This window comes from Urocitellus parryii, unplaced genomic scaffold (genome assembly GCF_045843805.1).
Source record: "Urocitellus parryii isolate mUroPar1 unplaced genomic scaffold, mUroPar1.hap1 Scaffold_48, whole genome shotgun sequence".
In the NCBI taxonomy this organism is placed as follows: domain Eukaryota; kingdom Metazoa; phylum Chordata; class Mammalia; order Rodentia; family Sciuridae; genus Urocitellus; species Urocitellus parryii.
Genome location: NW_027554049.1, coordinates 3491309 through 3507215, shown reverse-complemented (window position 1 = coordinate 3507215; position 15907 = coordinate 3491309). Strand labels below are relative to the sequence as shown.

Below are 15907 nucleotides of genomic sequence, written 5' to 3'. Positions count from 1 at the left end.
TCCTAGCAACCTCTAAGCATCACTGGGGAGCTCTTAAAACATGCCAATACTTGTTTTGGATTCCAGTTCTTCCTAGAGACTCAGATTTCACTGGTATTAAGATGGAACCTGAGAATCAGGATTTGGGTAGCATCACTTTCAAGCAAGATCTACCTGTTCCTTAAGGGCCAGTGTTCCAAAAGCAGTGTGATGCAGGCATTCAGAGATTCAGACAATACAAACAACAGGGACCCTACCACGTTCTCCGTACCAGTGGGTATGTTGTTATCTTGGGCTGAAAGAGTGGAGAGTGGCCCACATCACAGAACTCCCACCTCATGACATGTGACACAGTGAGAAAGAGTGCACGTGATTCTTTTAAACATTTAATTAAGCAACTCCTACACTGTCATGACAAAATGAAACTTGTTGAGGGTTACAGAGTTTAATGAGAAATAAAAATAAAAAATTCTCACAAAAGCCCCATTTAAGCCTATTATAAGTGCTGCACTCTCTTTTGAACATGGATTTTGAAAACAAATGTCAAAATGTAAATCCTCAGCACCCTAAAAATGACTTATCATTTTGATTCAATCTATAAGTCGATGATCATATTTCCAGTGCCAAATTTTGACATATGAGAACTGCAATAGCAAAGAATAGAAATGCATCTTGTTTGCCCAAGTCCTCCCCAAGACTCGCCCACCCTGTGGGTTCCCCAGAAAGCACAGGGATGGTCCAAAGAGCCAGTCAGTAAGGCAGCATTTGCTATGCTTTGCTGCTCTGAATTCAGTTCTGCTGCTTTGCATTGAACTCTGTACAAATGTTCTGGATGATCCTGGGGTTGGATTTGTACAGGTTGTCAAACTCATCCACAAAGAAGTGACCTCCAGCTTGTCCTGTGCAGCCCATGCAACCCTTATTGCACAGGTGATCACTCCTATGGGGACAAAGATCAGATGAAACAAATGCCCCTAAGAAAAAGTGTTGTTGATGAATCTTTGCCGTTTTGCTGCCCTGTCAGCACAACCCAATCCCAAATCAGAAATATGTCAAGCAAAAGAAAAAAACTCCCATGGAACTCTGGGTTCTAGAATTGAGACCAGGTATGGCCATTCATTCATCCATTCCTTCAAGAAATACTTTTGAGCATCCACTTCAGAGAGGAGGTAACAATCTTCAGTGGGGAAAATGGAGAGACTGCCTGCTGTGATAGTTCTTGATTTGGTTGGGGGCAGTTGGATATCAGGTACTTGACCTTACTCTACAAACTCCTATTCCTATACCACCTTCAGGTTAACCAGGGTGGATGCACAGGATGGCCAGGAAACAGAGGGCAGAACCTGAGGTGGTCTTCCTGCCCAGGCACCTGCCCTGCACCCCCCTTTCTGCCAGTGGCCCATCTCATCTTCTAGGTGTACAGTCCTGCTTATTAGGAGCTATCAATGCTTCACATAGCTCTGGTCTAATATGCTTTCAGTTAACCATCATGCTGCATATTAACTGCCAGTCCCTTTTCTCACCTCTCCAGCTTCTTTTCTCTGAATATCGTCTCAATTAGGAGAAGTTAGCCTTGGGTTTTAAAATGCTGGTTAAGTGGCCATGGGAACTGAGCTTAGACTGAGCAAGCCCATGTTTCTGCTCAAAGAAAGAAAGAAAGAATATCCCCCTATAAAGACTAGAGAACAGTATGCAACTTTTCAGATCCTTGAGACCACCCTTGCACAGAACCTTCTACTGTCAATTCTGACAGATGGTTGTTAACTCTGGACTTGGATTATCCTAGGAACACAATGCTCATTGCATTTTTAGATGAATCACAGTGTTTGGCTGAGCAGGAACCCACCTCCATGTAATTTGTATCTATTGGTCCCAGTTCTTTAAAGCTTCTCAGAATATGAGAATATGATCCCCTGAGAACTCCCATTTCCAACAGTCTTCTCATTCCCTCACTTCCTGGGTGAGGCCCAAAGAAGGTTCCTAGAGAAATAAGTGAGGGTGGGACTGAATGTGATCTTGGACAGATGTGCTAGAAAAAGCCCTGCGCTGATGAGCCAAGAGCTGGCCCATGTGCCACTCACTCTGGGATTTGGAGCGGGTAGCTTATGACTCTTGAACCAACTCTGCTGATGTGAGACCAAGGGAATTTGTGACAACTGGCACAAAGAACATCACCATCTCACCATTGTGAAGGTGCCCCACAGACTCTGCAAAAGGCAAGTCCCTGAGAAGACTTTGTCTGAATGCATTGTCTAGATACTTTGTTTTCTGGAAGTCAGCACCACCTGTTCATTAAGAATTGTCTTAGAAAGGATTTAAAGCAGCTCTCAAGAATACAAAAAATCCTGAAAAAATAACCCATATTAAAAGTATGCACAGAAAAGGGAAAAATAATTGACCACTGCATTGTGTGAGTTTTGTACCATAGCACTTAGAGGTCTCCAGTTCCTCTGACTACTTTATTCAGTTTTATCATTGTTATTGCTACTATTTTTCTTTTTCGTAGTTGTAGATGGCTACAATACCTTTTATTTATTTATTTTTATGTGGTGCTAAGGATCAAACCCAATGCCTCACACTTGTTAGGCAAGTGCTCTACCACTGAGTTACAACGCAGCCCATTTAATATTACTATTATTATTATCATTTTGGGTTTTCTTCAGGCTATTATATTTTCATGCTATTTTATGGCACTTTTGAGAAAATATATATTAATTAATTCATAAATGTGATTTATTTTCTAAACACTTAAGTACTTTGTTCATTTTTTGTGTTCTTTTAAATAATTATTTCTTAATTTTAGGTGGACACAATATCTTTATTTCATTTTTTTTTATGTAGTGCTGAGGATCGAACCCAGTGCCCCATGCAAGTACACTATCACTTGAGCTACATCATCAGCCCTCATTTTTGTGTGTTTTTGAGCCTTCTCTCGACAACTTAGAAATTTTTATATGGAAATATCACTTTTAAATATTCTGAATCAAAATTTCTTAGGGTTTTCCCCCCAAACCCTCAATATCTAATTTACAAACATAGTACGACTTCCTTAAAGAACACTATTAGTCTTTAAAAGGTATTAAGGACAAATTGGTGTCTTCAACACAGCTAGGGATTTGTTTTTCTTTCATAGAAAGTGAAAAATAGAATTCCCTTTTAGTGTCTCAAGGCCTGGTGGGAAAAGCCTCAGGATGTAGGAGGTCAAGGAAAGGCTCCCTGTTTTCATATAGATGATTGTACTTTCTCCTTTATCTTATGGTTGAGTGGTCATGCGACTGATACGGTCTATGAGTTATGAAAGGAAATGACACATGTAATGTCTTGGCTTGAGCAAGACACATGGGGCCTCTCTTCTCTGCCATCTACCAGCAATATTCTACACAGAGGCTTTCCCATAGAATTTTTATCAGGGAAGAAATGACAGAAAACAGATCTGCACATGGTCCATAGGGGGTGCATAAAATGACCAAAATATAAACCAATAAAAAGCCACCACAATTGGAAAGTATTGATTACTCTAGCATAACTTCACTTAATCCAATTAATGTATAGGTCCACTAGTGAAGTACTCAGCTAGAAAGAAAACAATATAGAAACTATCCCTGCATTATTTGTACCTCCTCAAAGAAAAGATAATAAGATTTTAACTGAAAAATGCTTACTTGATGTTCATTTCAAAGGGTACCCATTTAATTTTTTATTAACAAGAATTACATCTTTTTAAAAAATTTGTTATCATTTTGTCTAGTTAAAACATCCTGAATCTTCTCAAGTTCTTGAACAAAATAAGAATGTCAATATTTATCTTATATATGTATGTAATTCATGAAAGAATATAAGAAACACAAAGTTTACACTAAGATAATGTAGTATTGATATGTAAAGTAATGAAATTCTTGAGTTAAACTGTAGTTTCTCCTACATAGATCTAGATATAGATCAGGCTGCCATGACAAGTATGAAAGTGATTTTTGGCATAAAGAATCAGAGTTTGGGATCTTGGTTATAATTCTTAGAAACTCTTTCTTTCATTAATTGTTTACATTACATAAATAATCTGAGGTTATTCATATTTTTAGAAATTTTTAACCTTTCAGTGTTTTACTTTGAATGTAAAGCTCAGGCATTTCCAACTTGGGGAAGCCTGGCAGATGTATGCCCCTTATGGGTGATTATTGCGATACACACATCTTTTTCCTTTGCTGGACTTGGGCATATGTCTTATTCCATGTGTTAATGAGCTCTTTCCCTTGGCCCCTTTCTGAGCTCTCAAAAGCCATAGGTACAGGTGGAGTGGGTAAAATTCTTATAAGAAGCACAAATATTATTGAAAAATGTGTTCCTGTCTTCTGGAGAAGCACAGCAGACTGAGTGTCCCCTAAAACAAAGGTGTAAGTTGTAGTTGGGATTTGTTTACTCAGGGATAACTTAGGTAAAACCTCAAGTCTTGAGGACTAACCTGAAACTTATTCTAGTTCTGAGACAAGATACATTCCAAGATTAAAAGAACCAAGTGAAAAATCAAATTTGGGACCCCAATGGTTCAAATTTAAGAGGTAAAGTTTAAGAGGTAGTTTTCCAATAGCCATGTTTTTATTAGATTGATTACACTTTCTGAGAGTTTGAATATTTCTAGAATATTTTGATTATTGAAGCTTTTTTTGGTTATTTGAGCATTCAAATTAAAGAATGCTTAAGACACTATTGCCTCTTCCGTTTTTTCCAATGTCCAAATGCATTGGATTTTTGTCAAAGAAGATAATCCTAAAATTTTCTTCTGATTCACCAAAAGAAATCCAGGCATAATTTGCCCTTTTCTATTCTTTCTTTGAAGTCATTAAAATCCAGGCAATCTTGGTTCACAGATTGTCCCCACTGTTTGTCAGTAACTATCAATTCATCTTCCTTGTCTGTGCATTAAATTCTTAGTTCTTTTATTTAAAAGAGTGTGTGTGTGTGTGTGTGTGTGTGTGTGTGAGAGAGAGAGAGAGAGAGAGAGAGAGAGAGAGAGAGAGAGAGAGAGAGAGAGGAGAGAATGTTGTTAATATTTTTTATTTTTCAGTTTTCAGTGGACACAATATCTTTGTATGTGGGGCTGAGGATCGAACCCAAGCCTCAAGCATGCCAGGCAAGTGCACTACCGCTTCAGCCACATCCCAAGCTCAAATTCTTAGTTCTTAAAATTAAACACTTAAGATTTGTCTACTTTATATATATGTTATGCTTCAATTTTAAAAAGCTAATATATTTTTGGGCTGGGGTTGTGGCTCAGTGGTAGAGTGCCTAGGTGCCTAGCATGCGTGAGGCACTGGGTTCGATTCTCAGCACCACATATAAATAAATTAAATAACGGTCCACTGAAAACTAAAAAAAAATAAATATTTTTTTAAAAAAGCTAATATATTTTGTTACACATATTTAATTTTACTACAACATAACTTTTTTGTGTGCATTCAACCAATATGCCTCCATTCATTATCTAGTTATTCATAATATTTGTGAGTACATATTTGTGATTCAAACTGACTTGAGTTCAAATCCAGATTCTGCGACTGCATTTTTACTCTCCCAAAGTTTGAATTCCTCATTTCTTGAATGTGATCATTGCTTATTTTCAGGGTTATTTTGAGGGTTAGCTGAAGTAATGTAAGTGAAGTACTTAATGCTGCAGATACTACATAGTGAGTCTTCAATAAATAGTAGAATTACCATTTTATAAATATAATGCTTCTATACAAAAAGGCAAACGGTGCTTGCTTATAGCCACTGTGAAGTTGATCCAGGTGAACAATTTTTTTTTCTTCCAAGACAAGAAACAAATGGTACAAAAACATCAGTGAAAGAAACACAAAACACACAAGACCTGCTTCCCTTAATTAAACAGACAATAGAAGAAATCATAAATTGAGAGTAAAAAATGGAGTGTCCAGTCCTATTTTCAAGCTTTGTTTTTTAAGCCTGTCATGAACATCGTGTACTCCCATATTCATTCAAACAGTTTTGGTTTTGAAATTTTAAAGTCATTTACAAATGCATGTATTATGTGTAAGTATTAATTGATGCACTGCCTATCTCAGTACCCTCAGTAAAAAAGTTCAACATAATAGTTTTATTACTATTATAATCCTAGTAAGCTTGCAAGTAGAAGAGGAAAGTAAAAACATAATACCCTGAGTGAACTTCCTTTACAGTGTTCATAAAATTTTGTTATTTTCTTGATGCCTATAAGACCTCACCCTAACCACTGAAGTTATTTCACAAATATTAAAATTGTTTTTGTTTCAAATTACTTTGTTAACAAATAAAAATTGTATAGTTTTATGGTGTACAAACATGATTTTTTAAAGTATGTATACAATGCGGAATGACTGAAACAATCTGATCCTAAAGTTTTCAATTACTGTGTTTAGTCTTGGACTGCGATATTATCACTCAACTAATATTAACATAAGAAAGTAATGTTTGACTGTGAGAATTTTTCACCAAAAATATGATGTAGATAATTTTCGATATACATGCAATTGTAAGAATAATGCAGAGAGAGCCTGTGTGCTCTTTACTTCATTTTCCTTATTGTATGACTGTGCAAAATTATAATATAATATTGTAATCACAATATTGATATTTATACATCATGTTACTGTTACTCAAACCACCTATTTTATTTGTACTCACTAGTGTGTGTGTGTGTGTGGGGGATGTTGTATATAGCTTGATAATCTGTATAGTTTTATGTTGCACCAAACATACTCAGGATACTGAACATTTCCTTAACTACAAGGATCTTCAGTGTTAGTTGAAGTGTAAATTATTTTTTCTTTCTCTTTGGCCTGTCGATGTGATGAATGGCATTGATTGATTTTCTAACACTGATCCAACATTGCATACCTGAGAATAAGTACTATTTTGCCATGGTATACAGCTCTTTTAAAAATGTTGTATACTGTTTGCTAATAATTATTGGTGATTTTCATGTCTACGTTCATGAGCAATATCAGCATTTCTCTTTTTTAAAACTATGTTTGTCTGCTGCTGGTATTAGAGAAATATTGAGAAAGACTATATGAAATTGTTTTTCAGTTTTTCAAATGTTTGCTAAATTTCTCTGGTGAATTCATTTGGGGCTGAGGATTTCTTCTTCAGGAAATTTTTAATTGCAAATTTTACTTTTTAATGGTTTAATGGGATTTGATAGTTCATGGTTTTAAAATAATTGGTCAATTTTATCTAAATTATTGAATTTATGAGCATAAACTTGTTCAGAATGATGACTTATTACCCCTCCACTGGTTTCAGGTCTGCAGCAATAGCCTCAATTTTATCTTGATATTAGTGATTCTTTTTTCTTCTTTTTATTTCTGTCAGTCTTACCAGAGATTTACTAATTTTGTTGACTTTGTTTTTTGATGTGTTAAGAATTTGTTTAATTAATTTTCTCTATTTTCCTATTATCTGATTTTCATTTATCTTTATTATAGTAATTGACAGAGGCATATGGTGAAGTCAGTGCTATAATTGTGAAAATGTTAATTTCTCATTGTAATTTTGTTGGTTTGCACTTCCTGTATTTTGACACTCTCTAGTTTGATACATAATTAGGACTGTTATGTATTTCTGGTATATTGCTTTTCTCTTATTGAATTGCCATTTTTTTATTTCTGATAAATTTTAGAAATATACTTTGTCTCTTATTAATTCAGTTATTCCTCCTTTTTTTTTTTAAAAAAAAGATAATGTTTCTCTGGTTCATCTTTTACATCCTTTCACTTTAAGTCTACATATGTTGTTGAACTGAGAATGAATTTCTTTTAAATAAAATTTAATTGGGTGTGTGTTTGTTTCATTATTTGTTTCATTGACCCTGGTGCCAACTTGTCTTTTCATTGGTGAATTTACACTGTTCACATTTAGTATAATTAATAATAAATTAAACTTAAATCTTTCACTGCGATTTTTTTTTGTGTGTGTGTCCTCTGGATTTGTTCCTCTGTTTTGCTTTCTCCGCCTTTTATGAGACACATAATCAAATTGTCCAGTTCCATATGGATTTGCGATAGTGTATTTCTGTATCAATCCTAAAGAAAAGTGGACAGCAAAAAAAAAAAATTGTATCTTTGAATGTTCCTTTTCTACTCCCAAGAAACCTCACCAAGTTAAGGGAAGTATGAGAGCAATCCTGGGCAGGAAAGTCCAGATACCTATTATCTTGAAGGCATGGCCTTCTCTGTGAACACAGAGTTAGGGTAAGTTAGTGTTACCTGTAGAATGTTACTTTCTTGAATGTGTACAGTGATGGTTGCTCCTTGAGATTCTGGTCATAAAAGTAAGCTAATGGTGATATGTCACTGATTCTGCCACCTAATATGTGAATCTATCTTCTGGGGAGTTGCGTGATGGTGTGAACTGGAGGCACTGTGGAAAGGATGTATATCATTCTACACTCATTCAACCAGCCACGATTAGACAAAGCATCAAGAGGAAGAAGAGTCTCTACCTTGGTGAAACACCTTGAGGTACAGAGGTTCTATTTGTTCAGCCTTCCAAGAACTGAATTTTCTGAGAGCAGTCACTGATCTCTCCTAAGCTTTCCCTTACTAGTCATATATGTCTCATGTGGGCATTTTCTTGACTTTCCCAGAGCCCATCAGAGGGCCCTGGCACACTGGGCTGTGGACAAGACAGTCTTTTTGTATCATTTCTGTCAGTGTTGCTCTGGGAATTACAACATATAAATGTGACTTTCAACATACATAGATGACTTCTGTTGTTACCGGGATTTCCAATTGACTTCCCTTGCTTTGGAGCCATGCTACCTGGTACTGTAAGTAAGCTCCTGAATCAACAAAGGAAGGAAGTTATCAAGGAAAACACTGGGCCTCCTTAGGTAAAGTGTGTGAATCTCACTTCTGGTTGCTGTCATTATCTTTTTCTTTGTCTTTATTTTTTATAAGTTTAAATTTTTTTTCAGCATTAAGTTCTCTGGAATTATTTTGTTTAGAATTTATTCAGTTTCTTGAATCTATATATTTGTATCATTTTTCCAAGTTTTGTAAGTTATTTTTCATTATGTCTCTGAATACTCTTCCACACACACTCTACATTCCCTCTCCTTCTGGGACTCTGATAACACAAATACTGAATTTTGGAATATTGTCCATAGTACCAGAAAGTATTTAGTTTATTTGTTTTCTAGTTCATTTTTCTCTTTTGTTTAAATTGAGCAATTTTTTTAATCTATCAAGTTAACCATCCTTATCTTCTGTTATCTTCAATATATGATTGAGCCTTACAAGTCAGTTTAATAATGTTGTTATTGTACTTTTCAGGTTAACATTTTCCACTTGTTTCTTTTGTATGACTGCTAATTCTTGGTTGAAGTTTTTAATTTATTTTTTTTTTCATTTGCTCCATGAAAGTGTATTATTGATTGTTTAAGTAAATTTTCTGGCCATTAATTAAAACCCCTTGTCATGGTGCCAGCTGATTGTCTTTTCTCACTAATGCTGTGATCTTCTTTGTTCTTGGTGTAACTAGATGATTTTGAATATATTTTACTACTAGCAGACTCTGGATCTTCTAAAATCTCTTGTTCTACTAGATGAACACTCTTCTTAGCTTTAGCACTCAGGTCCTGGCATTCTTCTGTGAGTTGTTTTTTTCTCTGACAGTTCAATTTTTAGAGCTTGTGTGGTATATTCTTGTCTAATCTTCCTTCTGTTACTGCTGGGGCTTCCATGGGTCTCTTCCACTGCCGATGTTTTGAAAGGGAAAAAGAGGTTTCTAACAGCAAGTACTACAAAGTATTTTTTATCAGGTAAAGGAAGTCATTGATCCTAGGATGAAGTTGCTTCTGTGGCCAGAAATTTATTGTGGTGGGATTCTCCTGTCACGATCAGAGAACAGAGTATTGTCAGTGAGCATCCTGGCCAGCACTCCTCTTCCCTGGCCTAGCATCTCTGGCAACGGCATGACTCAAACCCTCAGAAACAAAATGTTTTTCTAGTTTTGGCTGATGAGAAGACTATCAGTTACATAGGGGTTTAAAAAATATCTTCCTATCTTCTTATGTTGGGCTTCTCAGTGTGACTACATTTCTTTTGCTGTTGCTACCCAGTGGTTTGGTGTCTCAGGCTGATATGAAGAGTCTTTCCTCTGGCTTCTATTGTTACAGGGGTTTCTAATTGACCTCCCTTTCTGTGGTGCCAGGCTACCTAGTATTCTAAGTAAGCTCCTGTACCAACAAGGGAAGGAAGAAAGCAACCTGGTCTACTCCTGGGTCAGCTTCTATTGAGGGTGGGAATCATGAGTCTTCTTACAGTTAAGGGGCTCTGCCAGTTCTGAGTGACAAACCAATTTGCCTTTCTCTTACCTCCTTTCAGGGTTTTTCTTTGGTTGCTCCTTATGTTGTTCTCATAGTTTGTGGTTGTATATATTGGGGAAGAGCAGAGGCAAGTGTGTATATTGAAATCTTCTCCAGAACAAAAGCTGTAGATTATTTTTGAAAATAATTATTTTGAAAATGCTATATATAGTCAACAAACCATTTCAAAGTACAATCAAAACTTCCTGTTATGAATCTGATAGAAATAGCATATAAAGTTTAGCTAGGCCATTGTCCACAATATCATATGTGATCTAGACTTCCTAAGCATCTACAGTTCACTTGTCTTCTCACTGAGTTACTCAAGTTATTCATGTGTTCTAATGTTTCAGGCCAGTATAACAATTTTTCAATATATAATAGGAAAGCAACCCAAAAGTCTCCTTAATTTTTTGTTGCTCCCATTCAATCATTCAACAATTAGAGGTTTATATTATAATTAATAATGCCATGTTCTGACAGATAAGAGTATAGAAAATAAATTAAAATGTATACCTCATCCTTTCTAAATTAGAAACTTTTAAAATAAAGACTATGAAGAAAACCAGAATAAATTTTCATTTATTTAAAATTTATCTTGATTACATATCAGGTTTTTAAACTACTCTATATCTACACAAAGATATATTTTTAAAGACACACATACAATGCTTTACATGCCAGCATGTCTAATTCAATGAATATCACACATCATAATATGCTATGGATTGGATATAAAATGCCCCCTGGAGAACTCATGAGACAATGTAGGAGTGTTCAGAGGTGAAATTATGAGGGCCATAACTTAATAGGTGGATTAATTATTTTGGTGATTTAACAATTTGAAAGGAATACTGTACTGGGCAGTAACTGTAGTTAGGTAGGGCATGACTGAAGGATTATGTCATTGGGAGCATGACAGTGAGGGTTATTTTGTCTCTGGTTGCTTGATATTTGCTTCCGGGAGCTTTCCTCTGCTGAGATATTCCACCATGATGTTCTGTCTGACCTCAGCCCAAGAACAATGGAAGCAACCAACCAAGGACTGAGACTTCTGAAACCATGAGCCCAGAATAAACTTTTTCTTCTCTAAATTATACTTATCAGATATTTTGGTCACAGTGACTAAAAGCTGCTTAACACAATGTACTACAGGTAAAACTACATATATTATAAAATGAATAAAATTGTATTATTTTGATATTACAATACTTTTCCCAATGTAAAATAATAATAAATTAACATTAATGTTACTTACACAAAATCTTAATAAAACAGCAGACTCAAATAAAAAAAACTGAAAAAAATAAAAAGCAACTTTATATATCATATTTGCATATAAAAGTATTTATGCTGTAAGGTTAATTTTATAATAGTACAGAATATTTCTTCATTTTTAAAATTCCTCCAGGGGAATTTATATCAAAAGGAAATGAGATATTTAATATGAGACATCATTTAATTATTTGCCCCATTTCCAATCTTAACATAAACCACAAAAATGACTAAGTATGAATTACCATATTTTGTAGTTTATGTAAATTAAAAGATTAAAAAGTTATGTCTGTAGCTAAGGAAAATAAGTAAAACATTTTACAACTGCTTATCAATTCTAAAGCCAGTGATTTGATTTCAATTGTTCTATCCATAAGAATCAATGAAATACTATTTTTTAGGGACAGGAATTGAGATGAGTTGAAGATTGAAATAATGCCAAGCACTTGAATCTTTCAACAGCATAATCATACTCTGATCACTTGAGAATGAAAAAAATGATTGTTAATATTTTTAGAGATTTCAAATAAAGAACTTTGTGAACCTCTGCTTTCAATTTCCAAAAATCCAGTCTTCTAACCATAGTATTTATGATTAAACAGTGGAGTTTTATTATAGTATTCCTCTACATTTCACAGCATGTTTCCACACACTGTTTCAGAGGGAATCAAGGCATGAGAAAGTACTTGTCTAAAGTCACCATGAACCCAGAATGGAAAGCTTGCAGTCTGTGGTCTTCCCATCTCACCACAGTTTTTTTCTCTCTTTTTTTTTTCTTTTAGGTGGAGAATCATGTCCATCAGAACTTTATATTTATGCAAATTAATTATAGACTTCTGTGTTTCATTATGGCATATAACATAATTAATCTATATTTTCCCAAACACCTCCCTTTCTCTTCTCTCCACTTTCCTCCCTCCTCTGATTCCTATACTCTACTGGCTTATTCTCTACTGGCCTCCCTTCTACTTTCATGACATCTTATTTTTTTCTTTTTTTTCATCTCGGCTTCCATATATGACTGAAAATATATGACATATGTCTTTCTGAGTCTGGCTTATTTTGCTTAACATGATGTGCTCCACTTTCACTCATTTTCCAACAAATAACATAATTTTGTTCTTCATTTTGGCTGAATAAAACCTCATTGTGTATATATACCACATTTTCTTTATCCATTAATTGGTTGATGGTTTCATAACTTGGACATTAAGAATTTTGCTGTGATAAACATGGGTATACATGTATGTATGAAGTATGCTGACTCTAATTCTTTTGGACAAAGACAGGCGTGCTATAGCTAGATTATATTGGTTTCTGAGGAACCTCCCTACTGATTTCCATACTGCTTGAACAAATTTACATTCACAACAACAATGTGTAAGAGATGCTTCACCCCACTAGAACCCCCACATTCTTGCCAGCCATTATGGCTATTCGTACACTCCATGATAGCAATTTAGCATCTTAATGTAGTTTTGATTTGCATCTTTTCTGATGGCTGAAGATTTTGAACATTTGTTTTTCATAGAGTTGTTGGTCAATTGTGCTTGTTTTGAAAAGTGTCTATTTTGTTCTTTTGCCCATTTATTTTCCTAATTATTGAATGGGTTATTTCATCAAAATGTTCCTTAAATCTTAAATCATTGCTTTTACTGCCTTTTGGAATGAGCATAGGTGTTTGAACTTACTTGTATAGAAATACATACACATTTATGTGTGTATAAATATTCTGTATATATATATATATCTATATATATATACATATATATATAGATATATATACATGTAGCAACATTCTGAGACATCTTTTAACAATAGATATATCTAATAATTATAAGTTATATAAATATGAATTAGGTATTGAATTGTTTGACTTTCTAGTCAAGGCAAATAACAGTGGCTCACAACACAGGAGTAGTACCAAATAAATGCAGTAATTCATTCCCTTTACACAAATAGCTGCTGAAAGGCAGACAGAGGTGTCAGTTGTGTGGGGTGCAGGTGATTATGGCCCAGTCCACACACCACAAGGTTGTTTTTTTTTTCTCCACCAGAAAACTGTCCATTAACTTTCCAAAGAGCCAAAAGCAAAAGGAGAGGAATTTGTGAAGTTGCTAGCCCATATGGCTGGTAGTGAGTTAATCTGTGTCTGAGCAGCAGGTGGCAAGAGCCAATCTGTCTGTTGGGGCTGTTAGTAACCCAGGGGCAGATCAGAGAACAGCAGGGAAGGTATAAACTCAGGCTGCAAATACAGTCAGGAATGTGGCAGGAAATTATTTCTGAAAACACACTTTGCAGCATAAGGGCAGCCATCAGATGCTACATGATAGTCTAATCTGCACTTCATTTTGGTAATTATTTAGAGTTATACAGGTAGGTATGAATTTTAGATAGTTGAAGATATGTAGTTATTGTTCACTTTATATAACACCTTGCCTTAAAATAATTATTTCAAGTGTCCTTGCTTCAAAATAAAATGTGCATGCAAAAAGATTTTGGGATTTTGAAAAAGGAAATGATCTAGATCAGCTATATTAGAAAGAGATAGGGACCTGTTCAAAAGGCAGAACCACAAAGATAATGGCTTTGTTAAATAACCAAGAGAAAATAGGGGCTGGATAGTATTTCCCTTGATGATCTGGCAAATAGAGAAAATGAGAAATAAATTAGTTGAAAACAACTAAAAGAACCCTGAATTATAGGAACAACTGGGTACCAAAAATTTTTTAAAAAGAACCATGCAAATTATTATCGGACAATGCTTATTAGTATCTTCTTTCCTTCCTTCTTTTCTTTTGCTTTCTTCCTTCATCTATCAGTAGATGTATCTCTCATCTATTGATGTATCTATATGAATGTTAAATCTAACATTAAGATTTGGCATATTTTTGTGTTCACAGAATTAAACCTAAACCATTTGCAAAAATAAACTAGACCAAGGAATCTGTTTACATGTAGTCTTCTTGTTTCTTAACCATGAAAATAAAGCATTAGTTTTCCTAAACTTAGTTAATATAACTTAGTTATATTAATCATCTGTCATTAAAATATTGAATAGAAGGGTTTAAGAGATAAATAATCAAAGGGGACTGAAAGCTGAATTAAAATGATATTCACAACTAGTATCAAATGTGATAACTAGGATCCCATAGTTCTAGAAAATCCAAACTGCTATTTATTTTTTTTCATTTTATTTTTTTTATATCTTTACATAAGCTCTATTATTATTATTTGCATTACAATTCTTAATACACCTCTATACCACAATTTATCATATCTTCCTATACAAGACATGCTGACACCAAATTCACATCTTCATACATGAACTTTGTACTATGATGAGGTTCTCCTTCCACCTCTCTCTCCCATTCCTTCCCACCCCTCCTCCCTATCTAGAGGTAATTTTCCTCGCATGGTCTCCCTCCTTATCACATCCTGAGTCACCCCCCTTATATCAGAGAAGACATTCAGCATTTGTTTTTTGGGGATTGGCTAACTTCACTTAGCATACTCTGCTCTAATGCCATCCATTTCCTTGCAAATGCCATGATCTTATTCTTTTTTAATGCTGAGTAATATTCCATTGTGTATAAATGCCACTTTTTTTTATCCATTCATCCACTGAAGGACATCTGGGTTGGCTCCACAGTTTAGCTATTCTGAATTGTGCTGCTATAAACATTGATGTGGCTGTGTCCCTGTAGTATGCTGTTTTTAAGTCCTTTGGGTATATATGTAAACATACAACCTTTTCAAACCTTTTTTACTCATAAAGAGCTTTGAGAACAAACTCTCTAGAGGGGAAAAGAATTAGAAAGGGCCAAGCATATGCTCAGGATCAGAATTCAAGTGAACTTCATGTTTTTCTTTCTGAGACCTATGACCATTAGTTTCAGTAGACTGAATTTCACCTTCTCTCATATCATAGCTGAAATTCTAAAACTAAAAGGTTTACTGTTTGGGGGTCTATCACCTGACCCTGGTGATAGGTTGTGGTTATTTCCATAGTGAGGCATATTCTTCTTTTTTTTCCCCTAGAAATAAGAAAAGTGAAATACTGTTAACTCCTGCACAAAGTCATTGCTACAGAGTGGTTCCTACCATTCTTCAATAGCCAGTATATGTTATCCACCTTACAATTGTCCTCTAATGCTTACATCACTTATATAATTTCAAGTGCTCTTGGGCATGGATCTCAGAGGCCAACTCAAATTCTCTTCTCTTTGCTCCAAATTGCAAAAACATCTCCAAATATGTTAGTGTGATCAAAGGAGGTATAATGGTCAAAAT

The 15907-nt window shown here is 34.9% G+C and overlaps 1 protein-coding gene across 1 annotated transcript in view; it reads right to left on the bottom strand.

The window, feature by feature from the left end:
* Window positions 1-768: 768 nt before the first annotated feature.
* The window catches only part of LOC144252569 (1-phosphatidylinositol 3-phosphate 5-kinase-like), a 95956-nt gene continuing 80817 nt past the window's right edge, over window positions 769-15907 (bottom strand). The window contains 1 exon segment of the mRNA XM_077794811.1: window positions 769-919. Within this exon segment, the coding sequence (XP_077650937.1) occupies window positions 769-919 (151 nt within the window).